Source organism: Urocitellus parryii, chromosome 8 (genome assembly GCF_045843805.1).
Source record: "Urocitellus parryii isolate mUroPar1 chromosome 8, mUroPar1.hap1, whole genome shotgun sequence".
NCBI lineage: Eukaryota > Metazoa > Chordata > Mammalia > Rodentia > Sciuridae > Urocitellus > Urocitellus parryii.
Window position 1 is genome coordinate 98,677,678 of NC_135538.1, and position 21,235 is coordinate 98,698,912.

Sequence of the window (21,235 nt, forward strand, 5' to 3'; positions counted from 1 at the left end):
CACCATTTTGCAATCCTACCAGCAATGTATGAGTGTATGTGCCTTTTCCCCACATCCTCACCAACATTTATTGTTACTTGTGTTCTTGTTAATTGCCATACTGACTAGAGTGAGATAAAATCTCAGTGTGGTTTTAATTTGTATTTCTTTAATTGCTAGAGATGTCGAACTTTTTTTCCTATATTTGCTGACCATTCATATTTCTTCTTCTATGAAATGTTTGTTTAGTTCCTTTGCCCACTTATTGATTAGGTTATTTTATTTTATTTTGGTGTTAAGTTTTTTGAGTTCTTTATATATCCAAGAGATTAATGCTATATCTGAAGTGTAGGCTGCAAAGACTTTCTTCCATTCTGTAGGCTCTCTCTTCACATTATTTATTGTTTCCTTTGCTGAGAAGATTTTTAGTTTGATACCATCCCATTTATTCTTTTTTTAAAAATTTTTTTAGTTGTAGATAGACACAATGCCTTTATTTTGTTTATTTATTTTTATGTGGTGCTGAGGATTGAACCCAGTGCCTCACAGGTGCAAGGCAAGTGCTCTACCACTGAGCCACAACCCAGACCCCATTTATTGATTCTTGATTTTACTTCTGTGCTTTAGGAGTCTTATTGAGGAAGTCAGTTCTTAAGCTGACATGATGGAAAGCTGAGCCTACATTTTCTTCTAGTAGGCAAAGGATCTCTGGTCTAAAGCCTAGGTCTTTGACCCACTTAGAGTTGAGTTCCATGCAGGGTGAGAGATCAGGGTTCAATTTCATTCTGCTACATATGGATTTCCAGTTTTCCCAGCACCACTTGTTGAAGAGGTTATCTTTTCTCTTGAAGAGGTTATCTTTTCTCTAATGTATGTTAATGCATCTTTGCGTAGTATGGGATAGCTGTGTTTCTGTGGGTTTGTTTCTGTGTCTTCTATTCTGTTCCATTGGTCTTCATGTCTCTTTGGTGTCAGTACCATGCTGTTTTTGTTACTATAGTTCTGTAGTTTAATTTAATGTCTGATATTATGATGCCTTTTGCTTTGCCTTTCTTGCTAAGGATTGCTTTGGCTATTCTGGGCCTCTTATTATCCCAAATGAAATTTCATGACTTTTTCTATTTCTATAAAGAACATCACTGGAATTTTAATAAGAATTGCATCAAATCTGTATGTCGCTTTTGGTAGTATGGCCATTTTGACAATGTTAATTCTGCCTATGGGAAATCTTTCTAAGGTCTTTTTCACTTTCTTTGGTGTTCTGTAGTTTTCATTGTAGAGTTCTTTCACCTCTTCTGTTTGATTGATTCTAACAATTTTTTTGAGGCTATTGTGAATGGGATAGTTTTCCTAATTTCTCTTTCAGTTGATTCATCATTGATGTATAGAAACACAATTGATTTTGAGGTGTTAATTTTATATCCTGCTACTTTGCTGAATTTGTTTATGAGTTCTAGAAGTTTTCTGGTGGAATTTTTTGGATCTTCTAAATATAGAATCATGTTGTCAGCAAATGGTGATAGTTTTTCTTCTTTTTCTATTCAGATCCCTTTAATATCTTTCATCTGTCTAATTGCTCTGGCTAGAGTTTCAAGGACTATGTTAAATAGAAGTGGTGAAAGAGGGCATCCATGTCTTGTTCCAGTACTTAGAGGGAATGCTTTCAATTTTTCTGCATTTAGAATGATGTTGGCCTGAGGCTTAAAATAGATAGTTTCTACAATGTTGAGTTATGTTCCTGTTTCTACAATGTTGAGTTATGTTCCTGTTTTTACAATGTTGAGTTATGTTCCTGTTTCTACAATGTTGAGTTATGTTCCTGTTTCTACAATGTTGAGTTATGTTCCTACTATCCCTAGTTTTTCTAGTGTTTTGAACATGAATGGAGTCTGTATTTTGTCAAATGCTTTTTCTGCATCTAATGGGATAATCATATGATTCTTGTCTTTAGGTCTATTGTTGTGATGAATTACGTTTATCAATTTCTGCATGTTAAACCAACATTGCATCCCTGAGATAAACCCCACTCAATCATGTTGCACTATCCTTTTTTTGGGGGGGGGGGGTGCTGGGGATTGAACCTAGGGCTTGTGCATGCAAGGCAAGCACTCTACCAACTGAGCTATATCCCCAGCCCTACACTGTCCTTTTAATATGCTTTCATATATGACTTGTCGGTATTTTATTAACAATTTTTGCATCTATGTTCATCAGAGGTATTGGTCTGAGGTTTTCTTTCCCTGATGTGCCTTTGTCTAGTATTGGTTATTGGGGTGATACTAGCTTTATAGAATGTGTTTGAAAGGGTTCCCTCCTTTTCTATTTCATGGAATAATTTGAGAAGGTCTTCTTTGATGGTCTGGTAGAACTTGGCTGAGAATCCATCTGGTCCTTGGCTTTTCTTTGTTGGTAGGCTTTTGATGGTGTCTTTAATTTCATTGCCTAAAATTGATCTGTTTAAATTTTCTATGTCCTCCTGATTCAATTTGTGTAGGTCACATGTCTCTACAAATTTGTTGATGTCTTCAAGATTTTCTATTTTATTAAAGTATAAATTTTCAAAATAGTTTCTGATTATCATCTGTACTTCTGTAGTGTCCATCATGACATTTTCTTTTCATCATGAATTTTAGTACTTTGAGTTTTCTTTCTCTTCATAGCTTGGTTAATGGTTTATCAATTTTATTTGATTTAAGAACCGACTTTTTGTTTCATTGATTTTTGGGATTTTTTTTTTATTTTTTTGCTTCAGTTTCATTGATTTCAGCTCTGATTTTTAATTATTTCCTGTCTTCTGCTTTTGGTATTGATTTGTTCTTTTTCTAGCACGTAGAGATATAAGGTTAGGTTATTTATTTGGTGACTTTTTATTCTTTAAATAATGCACTCAATGCAATGAACTTTCCTCTTAAAACTGCCTTCACAGTGTCCCAGAGATTTTAATAAGTTGTATTGCTATTCTTATTTACCTCTAATTTTTTTTTAATTTCATACCTAATTTCTTCTGCTATCCATTGGTCATTCAATATTGTATTATTCAGCCTTCAGGTGTTACAGCAACTTCTATTTTTTTTTATGTTATCATTGATTTCTAATTTCATTCACCATGATCTGATAGAATGCAAGCTATTACATCTATTTATTTGTATTTGCTAAGAATTGATTTGTGACCTGAGATATGGTCTATTCTAGAGAAGAATCTGTGTGCTGTTGAGAAGAAAGTGTATTCAGTCAATGATGGATAAAATATTATATATATGTCTGTAATTGTATTTGTTAGTTCTATAGCTTATTTTTTTAATATTTATTTTTTAGTTTTCGGCGGACACAGCATCTTTGTTTGTATGTGGTGCTGAGGATCGAAACCGGGCTGCACGCATGCCAGGCGAGCGTGCTACTGCTTGAGCCACATCCCCAGCCCTCTATAGCTTATTTATTGAGTTTTTGTTTGGAGGGTCTATATGAGAGGGGCGTGTTAAAGTTACCTGGTATTGTTGTGATGTGGTCTATTTGATTCTTGAAAATTAGAAGGGTTTGTTTGATGTACATAGATGCTCCATTGGGGCATAAATATTTATGATTGTTATGTCTTGTTGATGTATAATTCTCTTAAGCAGGATGAAATGACCTTCTTGGTCCCTTCTGTTTAACTTTGGCTTGAAGTTCACTTTATCTGAGAATAGAAGCCCCTGCTTGTTTATAAGATCTATGTGAATGAGATGTTTTTGACCATCTTTTAACCTTCATTCTGTGGATGTCTTTGCCTATCAGGTGAGTATCTTGGACAGCATACTGTTGGGTCTTGTTTTTTAATCCAATCTGCCAGTCTGTCTTTTGATCTGTTGGGTCTGTTGTAATTTTGTATATTTTGGGGTCCTATAAACCTGCTATATTTGGTTTTCCAATTCATTCTTAAGGTTTGGAAATTTTTCTGATATTATTTCATTGAAAAAAATTGTGCATCTTTTAGTTTGCATCTCCAAGCCTTCATTTGTCCCAGTAAATATTAAGTTTGGTCTTTCCATTTTATCCCATATTTCTCGTTCTGTTCATGGTCTCTTAACATCTTTTCTCCATGGTCAACTTTATTTTCAAGGTTATATATTTTGTCTTTAATGCCTGAAACTCTGTCTTCCAAGTGGTCCTGTCTGTTGGTGATGCTTTCCAATGAATTTTTAGTTCAGTTTATTGATTCATTTCAAAGGTATCCAACTGAGTCTTCTTCAGAATTTCTCTTTATTAAGGTGATCTTTCACTTATTTTTTGATTTCATTTCTTATGTCATCTTTTAACTCATAGATAAGTTTAAGCATGAACTTTCTGATTTCATGTCTTGACATTTCCTCCATTGTGGTATCAATGGAGTCTATCATTGAGGTATTCTGTATTGTTTGGGATGGTTTGTTCTCTTGCTTTTTCATATTGTTTGTGGGTCTACCCAACTATGTGGATAAATCAGATGCTGTAGAGTTTCTACTTTATGAGTTTATAGGGTCCCTCTATGTTACTGGTACCTTACAGATGGGGTGGGACAATAAGAGCAACAATCTATGCAAACAATATAAAGCAGTAGACAGGTACTTAGATCCTATTTTGATGTCTACTGTTAACTGGTACACTATGTAGGAACAGTAGGATCAGCATTTCCATGAGTAAAAACAAAAAAGAGTCATGAATTATGTTTGGCTCAAAATCAAATAGGTGTTGTCTGACTTCTGCTGTATTACTTATTGCTGTGACATTGGTGGTAGGGGCAGACGTTATATACATCAATTAGTATTATGAGGTGTTAAGGATAGAGTTGAGGATGAGGAAAGAAGAAGAGATCAGAGGTCAGAAAATTGTTTGCAATTTCAAAGGATGAATAGGGCAGATATAGTGGTAACTTAGAATACGTTGTTAATGTGAAAGGGGAAGAAAAAGTAGAATATAAGAGAAGAGAGAAAATGGAATTTAGGTGTCAGCGACAGAAAAAAGAGAGGGAGAAAGGGAGACAGAGGCAAAGACAATACAAAACAAAATATGATAATCAAAACCCCTAACCCTCAAAATAAAGAGCATGGGAAAATAACATCTTCAGAAAAAGAAAAAAAGGGGGTGGGGGGCTAGAAATGAGGAGAAACAAGTATGTGTATGTACAGAAGTGCTTGAATCAATCAGTAAACATCCAAATAAAAAACTCAATATAGAAACCAAAAACAAAAAGGAAAACAAAACAACAACAACAAAAAAGGAAAAATCTTGGTGAAATGCTAAGAAATTAAGGAGTCATTTCCACTATCATGGACAAAACAGTCAGTGAGTATATGTTCACTATGCCCAGCTGATTTTATTTTTGTTTCTTCTTGAGGTATGGTCTAAGCGTGGGAATATGTGGGTTGCCGAGTCCTTCCTTTTTATTTTGTTGCTCATCGAGTTGAAGGTGGGGGTTTAAGACTTCCCAATTTCCCTTCTTGGGACATCAGTTTGGGTAGGACAAATGGTGAAGCCATTAGCTGGGGTAGATGGGCCTAGTAGTGGATTGATGTGTTAAGCAAGCTGTGCTGCAGCTGGGCAATGACACAACTGGCCATGACCTAGGGGCCTAGCTGGCCTGGGCCAGGTGGATCAGGGGCAGATGCTAGGTCCTGTGGACTAGTGGCCAAGATGTGTGCTGGGCCAGATAGGCCTGGCAGCCAGGTGGCAGCCTGGCTTGCAGGGCTATGGGCCAATGGTGAAGCTGTGAGCCTAGTAGGCTGAGCTGTGGTCCAAGGTCTGAGGGTTGGGAGAACTGGGGACTCAAGGTCCGGAGGGCCCAAGTGAGTGCTAGACTGGTGCAGCACCTGGCATGTCTCTGATCCAATGGGTGTGCTAGACTGGGGAGGGAGCCAGGGACAGAGCTGGTGGGCCTGGTGGGCAAGCCAAGAGCCAAGTACCCTCACACCCAACCTTCTAGTCTCCTGACCTACTACAGCCAGCCCTGTCATCCCCTGCAGGCTGCAGGACTCATAGGGCTGGGGAGAATGGGTATCTCTCCAGCCTTTCTAACCTGTGTTCTCCTGGGAAAAATGCTCCTTTCTGACTTTCCAGGGTTTGCTTGGCCCAATCAAGCTCTTGCTAGGCTCAGACAGGCCCACGCAGACCTAGCTACAAACTCACAGATCTGGGTTTCTAGTTTCTGTTTGCTCCACTTGCCTGTCTTTTTGTTCTTTGTGTATTCTCATTTTCTCAAAATAAATGTATGTTGCTCTGGTATTTTAAAAAAATATTGTATAGAGAGAATCTACTTCGTAAAAAGTTACTATTTCTACCTCTAAACTAAATAAGAGAAAGTTGGTTTAGCACTTGCAAAAGTATCCCTGTTTGAACTCAGTGTCCATTACCTGATCCAGGAACAAACTACAAAACACCAGACTTCTCAAATTCCATTTTCCTTAAGAATATATTTTTCTAGCTATATGACTATAGGCCAATCATATGTTCTATTAATTTATCAAAAATAGTCATGTGGAGCATATCTGTAATCTTACTGAGGCAGGAAGATCCAAGTTCAAGGCCAGACTCAGCAACTTAGACCCTGTCTCAAAAAAAAAAAAAAAAAAAAAAAAGTCATACCATGGACATCTGCCTTATCTTAGGCATGTGTTTTTTTTTTCTTTTATAACTTGAAAATTGATGATGGGGATGAAAACCCAGGGACACAATCAGTCTTAACATATGAGCTTTCTAAAAAAAATTCCTACTGAATTGTGGGAACATTTTTTTTTTTAATGTCAATATGAATTTGGAAGCAGATTTGAGTCAGATGAGCTTGTTGAAGAGTTCCAGTCCTTAGAGATTCACTTTTTGACACACACTTGTATAGTACCTGGATGAAGTCAGAACATAGTTTCAACTAAATATAAAGATGAATATTGAAATAAGGCAGTGATTTTTAAGTCTTTGCTGGCTATCCTAGGACTGTTTATTTAATAATCTCACATTTTTAGTCAAATATATTTCCTTGAAAGAAACATTTATGATCTTTATTGGTTCAACAGTTTCAAACAAATCCAGAACAAGTTTTCACACTTTGAGCCTTAGTGCAAAGATACTATGTCATGCAGGAAATAAAATACTTATTCGGTAAAGCTCTCTCCTGATTCAATTAGATATTAAAATGATCAGGAAGAAGACAATTTATGTGATGGAAATTTGCTTGAAAAAGGACATGATTAAAACCTCTATTATGGTTGTTCATAACATAAATTTGCTCAAACAACTTATAATTTCAAAACAAAACACCCCAAGAATCAACTATCCCTTTAAATAAAAAAAATAATCAATTTATACTCTTCTTAAAAGAATTCCAACAATTTAAAATAAGTTCCAATTCCATATATATATATATATGTACATTTATAACTTAGGTGCTCTTTTGCACTATATACTTTTATTCATGCAACAGTGATGGGACTGGACTTGAGGCTCTACAGTGGTCTTTCTGAGAAAGCAGTATAGCTCCTTACTCTGGCAAAGAACAAGGGGGTGTACATCTTGTCAATCTCAAAAGCACTGACTGCAGTCTCACCAGTTGATCTGGAAAGAAAACACAAAATTATTAGTACTGGTATGGATCGGTAACATCTCCCAAAGGCTCATTTGTTGAAGGCTTGGTCACCAATGCAGCAATGTTCAAAGGTAGAGCTTGTGGAAAGTGACTGAAATTATGAGAGGTCTGAGCTCATCAGTGGGTTAATTCACTGATGAACAATCTGATGGCATTATAGAGGGTGACAGAAACTATAGGAGGTGAGGCCTAGTTAGAGGCATGTCCTGGAAGGAAATTTCTTGTCTCTGGAACCTTCCTTTTTCTCTTTCTCTGCTTCCTGGCTGCCAAGAAGTGAGCAACCTTCCCCTGCCTCACCTCAGCCCAAGGCAATGGAGCTGTCCCACCATGGACTGATAATCTCTGAAACATAAATCTTTCCTCCTCAGTTATTTCTCATAGTGATGAAAAGCTGACTAACAGGAAAATTCCAACTCCTTTATAAACCTTCTGTGTTTGTAGGGGTGAGTTTATTTTATGCATTATTAATTTTTAAATTTTTAATTTATCTAAGTTCTTAGGCACATTGTAGAACATTTAGAAAATTTAGGAAAGTATAAAGGTTACTAATTGTTCTACCACCCATATGAAGTACTTCTCATGCTTTTTCCAAGCACCTGTCTATGGAGGGATCATACTCCATCATTATTATGGTTTGGAGAGAAGGTGTTCCCCCAAAACTCCTGTTAATACAGGAATGTCTAGAGATAAAACGATCAGATTGTGAGAGCTGCAACATAATCATTCTGTCCTAGTTTGAATGGACTGGGTGCTACCTGTAGATAGGTGGGGGTCTGACTGGAGAGTTTGGTCACTGGGGGCATGGAATAGAAAGGTTGTTCATTCAGAGGCCCCTTCCTCTCTCTGCTTCTTGACTCCATCATTACTCCTCTGGGCACTTTCACCATGAAGTGCTGCTGCACCTCAGGCCCAGAGCAATGAAGTTGGCTGTCTATGAACTGAGACATGAGCCCCAAATAAACTTTTTCTCCTCTAAATTGTTCTTATGAGGTGTTTTAGTCTCACAGTAATGAAAAAGTAAAACAGTAATCCTGCTTCCTCTACATTATACTGCCTGTCTGAACAATTTATTTAATTCTTCTTTTGGAGAGTCAGGTTGTTTTTGGTATTTGGCAATCTTAAATTTTTTTTTTTTTTTTTTTTTTTTTTTTTGTGGTGCAGTGGATGGAACTGAGAGTCTCATGCATGCTAGGCAATTGTTCTATCACTGAGTTATAACCCCAGCCTTTTTCATTTTATCTTAAGAAAGGGTCTCATTCAATTGCCCAAGTTCATTTCAAACTTTGGATTCTCCTGCCTGAGCCTCATAAGTAGTTGGGATTATAGGTATATGCTACTGCACCCTACAATGTGGTACTTTTATTATGTCCTTCAAACATATTCCTAAATATTCCTAAGAGAATTTCTAAGATACATATAGATAATTTAAAACTCTTGTTAAAATATGTTTCAAAATAAATTATATTCCTAGAACAGAATACTTGCTTCCACAACGGAAAAATAACAGGTGAAGAAGAAGAAAAGCAGATGATAAATTATGCTACCACAGCCTTTTATTACACTTTTCCCACTAAAAAGAGACATAAGCAGAAAATTTAAGTGATTTTGCAAATATTAAAGTAAATCAATGTGATCACTAGTAGCTTCAAACAACACCTATTATAATGTCCTTTTTGTCCTAAAAACAGATCCAAGTGAGTGCAGTGGCACTTGCCTACAATCCCAGCTACTTTACATGCAGAGGCAAGAGGACTGCAAGTTCGAAGCCAGCTTCAAGCAAGACCCTATCTCAAAAGGACTGAGGATGTAGCTCAGTGGTAAAGTGGCCCTGTATTTAATCCTCAATATTATAAAAACAATCAATAACCAGAACAAAACAAACAAACTAAAATACCTAGTCCCAGTTTTCTATGGGTCAAGCATGAAATATAGCTATAACTCATTAGCTTGGTTCTACTTAATGGCTTTTCTTTCTTTGCACCAAATTACAAACAGAAGCAAAAAGAACTGGTAGCTAAGGTATACAAAGAAAAATATTCTCAGTTGTCAGAGCTTATCCAAATAAGTAGGGAAAAGTCATTTGTAAGGTGGAAATGTAACGAGGAAACTTTTCAATAATATGGTCAAGATTGCAAACTTTCAGGATTTTGGATTCAATATGAATGGTGAATCCTTAGTCATATACAGATATTCTTTCAAATCTACCACCTGCTAACTTTAATTTATCAACATGAGTTGGTATTTCATTTCCAATTCCTTTGTTTTATTTAACTTATTTCTGTACTCCTCCTTTTTCACACACATCCTTCAGTTCATTGATTATTCCATACAGGTTAAATCCTACCTCATAAGGACCTTTAAACATAAGTCACCTACTATGTTTGACTTTGAAGTACATGAAATCTTTTTTTTTTATTGGTTGTTCAAAACCTTACAAAGCTCTTGACATATCATATTTCATGCATTAGATTGAAGTGGGTTATGAACTCCCATTTTTACCCCAAATACAGATTACAGAATCACATCGGTTACACATCCACATTTTTACATAATGCCATATTAGTAACTGTTGTATTCTGCTACCTTTCCTATCCTCTACTATCCCCCCCTCTCCTCCCCTCCCATCTTCTCTTTCTATCCCATCTACTGTAATTCATTTCTCTCCTTGTTTATTTTCCAATTCCCCTCACAACCTCTTATATGTAATTTTGTATAACAATGAGGGTCTCTCTCCATTTCCATGCAATTCCCCTTTTCTCTCCCTTTCCCTCCCACCTCGTGTCTCTGTTTAATGTTAATCTTTTCTTCCTGCTCTTCCTTCCTGCTCTATTCTTAGTTGCTCTCATTATATCAAAGAAGACATTTGGTATTTGTTTTTTAGGGATTGGCTAGCTTCACTAAGCATAATCTGCTCTAGTGCCATCCATTTCCCTGCGAATTCCATGATTTTGTCATTTTTTAGTGCTGCATAATACTCCATGGTGTATAGATGCCACATTTTTTAATCCATTCATCCATTGAAGGGCATCTGGGTTGGTTCCATTTTATTTCCATTGATTCATCTTAATCAATTGATTCATCTTAAGGAATTCTAAAAAATAATACTGAACTGTAGGAGAGAAAAAATGATCTGGAAATTTAAAAGTGCCTTGAGTATGTCAATGAATAAGTAAGTAAGTAATAAAATGCCAATTTCATTTCCATGATGGTAGTACCAATTCACGGTGAGAGTGCTCTGCATGCTCTACTTCTTCACTTAGGCTTAGCCGTTTTAATTTTGGCCATTTTTTTGGTTTGCAGTAGTATTACATTGTGGTTTTGCTTTGTTATGCAAATTGAAAACATTTAAGAGTTTCCTGAGCTGGATATTAACTATGCATTTATGCTAATTTTGGTACTTTTTATTGCATTCACCTACTTGTAGGTAATGTGACAAGAATGATGGATCCAGATGAGTTTGTTGAACCTCTGGTGGCCACTGGAACACAGCTGTAGCCCCACATGAAAACTGTGATCTGCTTCTTGTACAGGAACACGACGAAAATATCTATATTTGTAGTCAAGTGGTTTCTGTAAAAGAAAAGGTGCATGAGCAATAACAAACCTATTACACTTGTATATAAACATTTATGTGATATATTATGTAAGAGTAACAATGGAAGTAACAGTATTTGCACACAATAGAGAGCTGTCTTGGGCATCACTTATATAAAAGTGTACAAGTTCTTTGAAAAATGGCAGGCACTCTAAAAATATAAGGTTCCCCCATCATCATAATAACTCCATGTGTTAAACATGACTGCATTATTTCTACTAATGGCTGAAGAAAAGAAGATCCAGAGAGGTCAAACAAATTAACCAAAGTTAAACTACCATCCCTTAAACCTAGTACTTCCTTCTACTAAAAAACACTAGGAATATTTTATTAGAATGTGATAAACTGGTACAAGCTGCAGAAAAAGCGCAGAGTAAAACTTAATGGAGAAATAGATGTAACAAGGTTCATTAAATCACACTTTTGTAAATGCTAAAGCACAACAATGGAAACACTGTGAATGATTTCATGACAATCTTCATGGTATTTCCTAAACACTTTTATTAGACAGAGCCTAAACAACTAGAGTCTTATAATTCCCAATTTTGACGTCAGAACACTCATGGTTGTAGTCAAAGCAGTTATCTCTGTTCCTTAGACTGCTGCCCTGCATTCTCAGGGAGGCAGAGAAGCCAGTGACAGGTGGTTACAAGCAGAGAGGACTCACAGATGAAATGCTGCCCTATTTTGATACTCGAGGCTAGAGAAGAGGGATTTCATACAACAAATTCCTTTCGAAACCTACTATTTACAAAGGCAATAGGCAAATACTTATTCTTCTTACCTACCAACTGATTTCTTACATACACATTATGTTTTTTAACCAGGATTAAAAAAAAAAATACATAAGAAGAAAGTTGTGTAAAAAATTAGGTCTTCAATCTGTTAAGAGAATTTAAAGTACTCTAGAATACAGAATATATCAGTAATCACATTTGCTTAGGATTTTTTTTTTCTGCAAGAACAGGAGGAAGGAAAGCAGATTTCTAGTAGAAACTGAAATTCTCTCCAAGATACCTTTATATATATACTATATGGCTAATTTAGAAAGAAAAAACCTCTATGATTCAAAGTGAGAAGAGACAGAAAATATATTCAGGTTTAATTTTTTCACAGGAGATTTTGGCTTTACCTTTCATGTATAAAATCACTAGACTAAAAAAAGGAAACTCTCCAGCTCTCAGATACTTTAAGTTGCCATATATTTTGTAAAGTAGTATAATAAAACAGTACTTTATTCTGAGAATGCTTGAATGAATAGTTAAATAAGAAAATTCTCAATTCCACCTTGCATACTCACTTCTTCTTTTTTCTTAGTTATTACAGCAAATACTTTGGTCTGATTGTCTGTATCTTGTGACAAGCGATAATGACCCAGCAGAATTGCATCGGTTCTGAAAAATAAAAAACAACACTTTAAATCTATTTATCAGTTACTGTGAGTATTTAAGTAATCTAGGAAGTTATGAATTACAATAGCATTTACTCAACTTGCCTAAAGACAATCAGGTTATATATAAGTGAACCTTGATTCCAAGTCCCCCCAAATCTACTAAAGTATATTCTCTTGGAAGAGGCCCTGGTATTTTACAACTGTGTTCCCCACCCCAATGATTGCTTTTATGATAATCCAGGATTAATCATCCAATATTAATGTAAGCACTAGCTTATATGAACCTGAAAATGTGAACTGCATAGAAAGTTACAAAAAAATACTACCTGGTATTCCTAGTTCTTAGACGCGGAACAATGGACTGAGGCTCTTCAGGGGTTGTCAACATCATCACATGGCCATCAGGAAAGAATCTTATGTATCTACATAAAAAGAAAAATCACCAGGCTGGGGTTGTGGCTCAGTGATAGAGTACTTGCCTAGCACGTGTGAGGCACTGGGTTTGATCCTCAACACCACATAAAAATAAGTAAATAAAATAAAGGTATTGTGTCTGTCTACAACTACAAAATATTTAAAAAAAAAAAGAAAAAGGAAAATAAAAAAATCAAAGCATACTTTACACACAAAGCATAAAACAAGTCCTTATTTTTCAGTATCTAAACCGGTTCATAGTTTTGAAACCAAAACTGAAATACCATGGGCCAAAAAACTGAAAAAATATCACTGAAGCAAATTTGATGGACAATCTGTTAGTCCAGTGACAAAGAACTAAAGGCATTTTTTCTTTTTCCATTTCCCTTAGGGGGAACTGGTAAACTTAATTTCACTCACTGAATAAAAATGAAATATTGCTCTTTTATTAAAGTTCTATGCTTTTCTAAAGCACTAATTAATGTCACACAAAAAGTAAAATCTGATAATTAATACATACATCTATTTCTCAATGACAGTAATATTTGGTGAACTGTGAATAACTATGGCTGGATAAAAAGCTATTTGAGGGCTGGGGTTGTGGCTCAGTGGCAGAGCACTTGCCTAGAATATGTGAGGCACTGGGTTCGATTCTCAGCACCACATATAAATAAATAAAATAAAGATCCACTGACAACAAAAAAAATTTTAAATTAAAAAGCTATTTGAAAAGGTAAATAGGTAAAAGCCATGACAAAAGGAGAGCTTAAAAACATATTTAGAGGCCAGAAGGAATTACATAATTTACATTAAACTTTTTGTTTGAGTGCAGTTTCTATGTCATAACACTGGATAAAAACACCAAGAGGCTTTTGTGGATAAACCAAATGTGACAAAGAACAGACCAAATAACTATTGAGCTAATACTTGGAGAGAGAATTTTCCACTCACTCAGTTTACTACAGTTGTACCTGTAATATTCCACTTGGTGCCAGGCTCTATAGAAACCATCAAGAGACTGTTCCCCTTGACGAATATATGTAGTTTTACTGATATACACGCCTATTAACAACAAAAAAATTTTAAAAGCACATAAATAAAACTTTAAAAGTTACAATCATAACACATATCCAGCTTTATTTTTATTGTTTCCTTTAAATATGCTCATAGTACTTATATTTATTACAGAAAATTAAAATCATGTAATTATCAAATACATCACATATCATTATTTCTCCTAGGTTCTAGGGTCCAACTTACCATCAAATCGAACACGAGGCCGTTCTAAAAACATCTCTCTCCATGATGAGTAAGGAACAAGTTTAATACAGCTTCTGCCCCACACTTTCAGGCAGGCCAGACGCCATATTTCAGGGTCTCTAGGTTTTAAAAAAAAGGACAACATCAAATATAAAAAGGTAACCTATAGGTAACCATAAAAATTTTTGCTATCAGCTATCCTTTTTTCTTTTTTTTTTTAAAGAGAGAGAAAGACTTTTGATTTTTTTTTTTTTTTAAGAGAGAGTGAGAGAGGGGAGAGAGAGAGAGAAATTTTTTTAATATTTATTTCTTAGTTCTCGGCGGACACAACATCTTTGTTGGTATGTGGTGCTGGGGATTGAACCCGGGCCGCACGCATGCCAGACGAGCGCGCTACCGCCTGAGCCACATTCCCAGCCCTCAGCTATCCTTTTTTCAACAAGTATTTATTAAGCACCTGCATGGCACAGTTCCAAGGGAGAGAATAAAAGGCAAGGGAAAGGCTCTGCTCCTTTAATGATAAGAAAGTAAAAAAGTAAAATGAGAGAAAACTTTCAGGCACACAAGTTCAAGGCCAGCATGAGCAACTTAGCAAGACCCCATCTCAAAATGAAAAATTAAAATGGCTCAGTGGTAAAGAGTCCTTATTTTGTATCCCTCAAAAAGAGATCACTGTGGGAGAGAGGGCAGATCAAGATGGTAGAACAGGACTCTGATAAATTTAACAGAAATTGAATGAAAAAATCAGAAATCCTGAACTGAAAAATACAATGAATGACACAATTCAATAGAGCATCAACAGAAGAAGTGATCAAGCAGAAGAATCTGTGAAGACAGGTTATTTGAATAGTCAAGAAGAGGAAAATAGAAAAGAATGAAGGTAGGTCAGGAAACTTATGGGATAGTATCAAAAGAGCAAATGTAGTAATTAGTGGTGCTCAAAAGAGTAGAGAATGAGAAGAGAAAGCTTTTCTTTCCTTCTTTTTTTTTTGCTGACGATTGAACCCAGAGCCTTGCATGTACCAAGCAAGTGCTCTTCCACTCAGCTACATCCCCAGACCTTATTTAAAGAAATAACAGTAGACAACTTTCCAAACCTGGAGAAAGATAAATATCCAGGTATATGAAGTTCAAAAAATTCCAATCAGATACAAATCCAAATAAGACTATTTCATGATATAATCAAACTGTTAAAGATCAAAAAGAGGATACTGAAATCAGAAAAGAAAGAAAGAAAGAAAAAAAAAGCAAATGAATTGTAAGGAAGTTCCAATATGCCTCGCAGCAGACGTCTCAACAGAAACTTTAAAGATCAAGAGAATATAGGACAATATAGTTTGAGTGCTAAAAGGGAAAACAAAACAAAAACAAAAACAAAACCAACAACCTGCCAGTTGAAGACGAAGAATCCAACATGGCTAAAGAGAGGTGCTCTGCATGCAACTCTACCACAGAGAACCAGGACAATCAAGGAAAACCTATATTTCAAGGAGAGTGATTATAGAAGAACTCTGGAAATGAGCAAGGAAGTGATGAGAACTCTAAACAGCATGGAGAATTAGAAAGGCAACATGGAGAAAAGAACAAAGTAAATTACAACTTCAATCCTAGTGTCCAGTCCGAGGAGCTCCACACTGCTAATAAAAGGGAAGCAGGAAATACCAGCAACTGCCATCGCACCAGGAGACTAGCATCCCAACTGCAAACTTCCATGGTCCTTACAAGCTTTAAGTACAATCTGGGAAGCTGGCTAAGAGTGGCTGCCCTGCTCCTAAAAGGGAACTCACACTGGATGTCCCCCACCCTCCAGAAAACTCACATTGGATGTCCCCTACCCTCCAGAACCCAAGCTGCTACAACACCCATGGCAAGATTCCACCCTGCCTTAGGTGCCATCAGTTCTGGTTTTCTATAGCACAGCAGAGTAACTACTGGTTAAAAAATGATTTATGCTATTTAAAAATGACTAGAAATATGAAATTCCCAGCACATAAAAGTAATTTATATTTGAGGAGATGGAAGTGCTTATTACCCCAATTTGATTGAGGTACACTGTATACATGTATTGGGTTACTATAATATACATTGTAAAGAATTACGTGTCAATTTAAAAAGGGGGCATAACAAGATGACACTTGAATTAAGATTTTCCTGTAATCTCTTTCTATAGAAATATCAAACTGTTCACAGCTACTTATGCACCAAACTACCTTCAAGTGCTAAGAAAATCAGGTGCCTGCAGTATAACAAAATGGAAAAAAAAGCATTGGAGAAGGAAAAGAGATGCCCTTGTCATACCTGTCAACTCCAAGCAGCTCTACATGGAGAGAGAATTAAGTCCAGGTCTTGAACTTAAAATCTAGTACCAGGCCTGCCATGGTGAAACCTAGGCTGGGCAAAAACCCAACCCCTACTCTCAGGACAACATCCAGGACTGAGCCTATGGAATTGAGTTAGGCCAGGAGGCCGACTCCCGCTACCACTTTTCCTTAGGTGATAAAGAGGAGATCAAGACTTTACTCACTGGAAAGTAGGGTACAAAAGCTAGCAGAGAGCCTTGGAGTCTAGTACCAGTCCTGCTGAGGTGATAACCAAACACTGGGGTAGAAACTGAAGGCCTTATACACAGGCCACACCTCACAGATGGAGACTCTAGACCAGTCCTGGCGCTTGGTGGAGACCTGTGTGCCAGTAATATTCTTGAGTTTTGCCCTACATCAGTTCCAGCGTTAGAATGGACCACAGGCACACCCAGTGCAGGCTACTTGCTGCTGGGAGACTTAGGTACAAACCAGCTCAACACCAGCCTTGACAGACAAGGGGTTATCTCCACTACCCATCCCTCCAACCCTGGGTAGCAGTTATCACCAGGTCAGTGCTCCAGAAGGGGAGCACTGCTCCAGCACAAAGCAGAGACCTGCATCCCAGTGGGATGAACTATGTTTTGGCCGGCATCACTGCCAGCTGTGGCATGGGCCCTAGTGCACCCTTGAGCTATTCAGGTCCTTGGGGATGTGAGACTCAGGCACAACCCATCTTACCATCAGCCTGGATTGGAGAAGTCTGCCTCCAACAATACTACCTCAAATATGGGCAGCATAGCGTGGTGTAAGACCCCACATCCTGGGGATAGGACAGTTCAGTAAGCACAAGAGTTTGCCCTGAATCTCAGTACTGGATAATTTAAAACCTACTACTCAGCAGATCCTAATGGTACCTATCCTTAGGCCTTCTTGTGGATGGAACCTGTGGAATAGTTCCAATGCATGGGTAAGACATATAGCCCCAGTCCATCAGATTGCTATTCCAGCTGGCATCACTTGTGACAAATTGCAGTGGTCTTGGGCCACAAATCTACCTCAGCAATAGGCAGCCCATAGCAATGTGGGACACTGCCCTACTCCAGTGTTACTGCTAGTCTTAGCAGGCTGTGAGCTCAAGGGTATGAGACAGCATGGCAGCATGGGTGACCACAGGTGTGATGTAGGAGCACAGGGATGGTCCACATATGATAGCCTGCATCCTGAATTCCCAACACAACAGACAAAACACTGCACCCTCTGAGTAGTCAGCTGCAAGCCCCTGAGGTGGCAAACCAGAACCAGCTGGTGGGTAGTCCATAGGAACTAGGGAAGTGACTCCTGTGCCCTAGCAACTCTGGAGGGATCCACAGTCAAAGAATGACGGACACCTGCTAAGTGTCAAATGAAATCCAAAGATTCAACAAGAATTTTCTTCACCTTTGCATGGTTTATTATAAATAGCTCTAATGTCAACTTAGATCACATATATCATTCTCTAACTTGATTGACAGTTATCACCCTAAAGGCCAATATTGCATTTTACCTTTAACCCATTTGATTGTATATCTTCTTCTTCTTCTTTTTTTTTTTTTTTGGTTGAAAACAGGGACACTTTACCTCTGAGCTACAATTCCCAGCCCTTTTTACTTTTTGAGACAGGGTCTTGCTAAGTTGCTTGCACCTTGCTAAGTTGCTGACATTGACCTTGAATTTGTGATCCTTCTGCCTCAGCCTCCCAAGTTGCTGGGATGACAGGCATGCTCCACAGTGCCTGGCTGAATGCATGTTCTCTAATTATTTAAAGCATTAATTGGAATCAACCTTTCTATCTTTGTTTATTTGTCCTCTTATATTATCTGTTACTACCACAAACAGTCACCATTCATTTCTCCTTTCTACTTTGGTGTACATTATTCTTTTCTATATTTTCTCTCTTTTTTGCCCAATCTTTCTGCTTCCCTCCTTTTAGTCCTCATTTAATGTTATAGCAATTTTGCTAAATTTAATAATTTATTTTTCAACCTATCCCAGAACTTTACTACAAAGTTTATACCTGGATTTGAGGAACTGGGAGAACAGTATCAACAAGTTTTCTGGTTTTCCTAACTTTGAACAATATGAGGCTTGGCTCTCAAGTGATTGTAGTAAATAGGGTTCAGTGGCACCTCTCAAAGTGGTGCTGATAATGGATCAAGCAGTGGTCACACACTGACTTAAAACATCAATAAATGGATATTCACCCAACCTAGGGCTCTTAAGAGAAAGAAATTCAGAGTAGAAGTGATAACTATTCCAGGAGATAGGTAAAATTGAGAGCCAATAATGCTTCAAAACTGACTCCATTGACACCAATGTCAGAGAAAGAATTTAGAAAGTTCATAATTAAAATGTTGTATAAGCTAAAAGAAGATGTAAACAATAAAATTAGAGAGAAAATACAGGAAGTGAAAGATTACTTTCAATGAAGAGAGAGAATTCTGAGAACCAAACAGAAATCCTGGAAATGAAAGACTCAAATAAAGCCAATTAAAAAGTCAATGGAAAGCATCACCTATAAATTAGACCATTTTGAAGACAGATTTTCAGGTATATAATCTTGAAAACAAAGCCAACCATAAAGAAAAGATGTTAAGAGACTATGACCAGAATATTCAAGAAATCTGGGATAACATCAAAGGGCCAAATTTAAGCCAGGCATCTTGAGAGGCTGAGGTAAGAGGATTACAAGTCCAAAGTCAGTCTCAGCAACTTGGTGGCCCTAAGCAACTTAGGAAACCCCATCTCAAAATAGAAAATAAAAAGGGCTAAGGACATGTTCAATGGTTAAGTGCCCCTGGGTTCAATCTCCTATACAAAAACAAACAAACAAACAAAAAATCCAAATTTAAGACTTATTGGGATAGATGAAGGCTCTAAAATACAGAATAATGGGATACACAATCTTTTCAATGAAATAATATCTGAAATTTTTCCAAACCTTAAGAATGAGATGGAAATTCAGATATAAAAAGCATATAGGACTCCAAATATATAAAATCACAACAGATCTACTTTAAGACACATAATAGTAAAAATGCCTAACATACAGAATAAGGATAGAATTTAACAACTACAAGAGAAAAGCAGCTGGTCACATTTAGAGGTAAACCAATGCAGATTTCAACTGACTTCTCAACCCAGACCCTAAACACCAGGAGGGTTTGAAATAACATATACTTTGCTCTGAAAGAAAATGAATGCCAACTAAGAATACTATACCTAGGCAACAGCTAGCTTCAGAATTTAAGATGAAATAACCTTCCATGATAAACTGAAGCTAAAAGAATTCATAACCAGGTAGACTGCACTACAAAACATACTCAAATATTTCATGAAGTAATTAAAAAAAAAACCACAGTGATGAATTACATTAGAATAGTCAATTAAAGGAGAATAAAGTCCAACTTAGAAATACATCAAATGGCACAAATAAAGAGTATCTCTGTATAACAATACTGGATGTAAATGGTCTAAGCTTTTTAATCAAAAGACATATATTGACAGATTGGATTAAAAACAAGACTTAACAGTATCTTCTGTCAACTCACAGGCACAGACATCCACAGTCTGAAAGTGAAGGATGAGAAAAGACATACAATGCAAAAGGAACTTGAAAACAAGCAAGGGTAGCTACTCTTTTACCAGACAAAGTAGATAGTAAATATTTATGTCCCAAACAATGGTACATCTATATATATATATACAACAAATCCTTCTCAAAACTAAGAATCAAACAGACCACAATAAAATAATGTCAGGTGACTTTAACAGACCTCTATCATCACAATATAGATCTTCCAGACATAAACTAAAGATTCTACTGAACTAAAAAATACAATAATCTGGACCTAACAGACATATAAAGAACATATATAGAACATATAAAGAACATCAATGATTTAATTCATTTTCTTCTCAGCAACATGAAATATTTTAGGAAACAGATATATTTTAGGTTACAAAACAAATCTTAGCAAATACGAAAAAAATGGAGATAATACCTTCACTCTATCAGATCATAAAAGAATGAAAGGAGAAATCAATGGTAAGATACAAAACAGAAAATTCTCTAACACCTGGAGATTAAATAATACACTTTTGGCTGGGCATGGTGGTGCACACCTGTAATCCCGGAGGCTCAGGAGGCTGAGGCTGCAAGTTCAAAACGAGTCTTAGCAACTTAGTGAGGCCCTAAGCAACTTAGTGAGGTCTTGTCTCAGAATAAAAATAGAGAAGGGCTAGAGATGTAGTTCAGTGGTTGAGCGTCCCTGGGTTCAATTTCCAGGCACCTGCATTCCCCAATACACTTGAAATCAGGGGAGAAATAAGAATGTTCTTAGAAATTAATGAGAATAGTGATGTAACATCAAAATCTCTGGGACAGTAGGAAGACAGTGCTAAGAGGAAAGTTTATAACACTGAGTTTATACATTAAAATATTAGAAAGATGTCAAATAAATAACCTAACATGGCCCCAGAAAAGGAACAAACAACCAAATCAGCAAAAGACAGGAAATAATAAAAATCACATCAGAAATTAATGGAATTGAGAATAAAAAACAATACATAAGATCAATGAAATGAAGAGTTCATTTTTGAAAGCATAAATAAGACTGAAAACCCCTTAGTCAAACTAGCCAAAATAGAGAAAACAGTCAAATTAA

At 36.6% G+C, this 21,235-nt stretch overlaps 1 protein-coding gene across 1 annotated transcript in view; it reads right to left on the reverse strand.

Annotated features, from left to right (window-relative positions):
- Positions 1 to 6,954: 6,954 nt before the first annotated feature.
- Positions 6,955 to 21,235, reverse strand: part of Fbxo9 (F-box protein 9) — a 41,337-nt gene continuing 27,056 nt past the window's right edge. Inside the window, exons 8-13 of the mRNA XM_077801748.1 lie at positions 14,230 to 14,348; positions 13,941 to 14,031; positions 12,882 to 12,977; positions 12,463 to 12,556; positions 10,986 to 11,137; positions 6,955 to 7,536 (exon numbers count right to left, since the gene is read on the reverse strand). Of these exons, the coding sequence (XP_077657874.1) occupies positions 7,428 to 7,536; positions 10,986 to 11,137; positions 12,463 to 12,556; positions 12,882 to 12,977; positions 13,941 to 14,031; positions 14,230 to 14,348 (661 nt within the window). The 3' untranslated portion in view covers positions 6,955 to 7,427. The remainder of the gene's footprint in view (positions 7,537 to 10,985; positions 11,138 to 12,462; positions 12,557 to 12,881; positions 12,978 to 13,940; positions 14,032 to 14,229; positions 14,349 to 21,235) is intronic.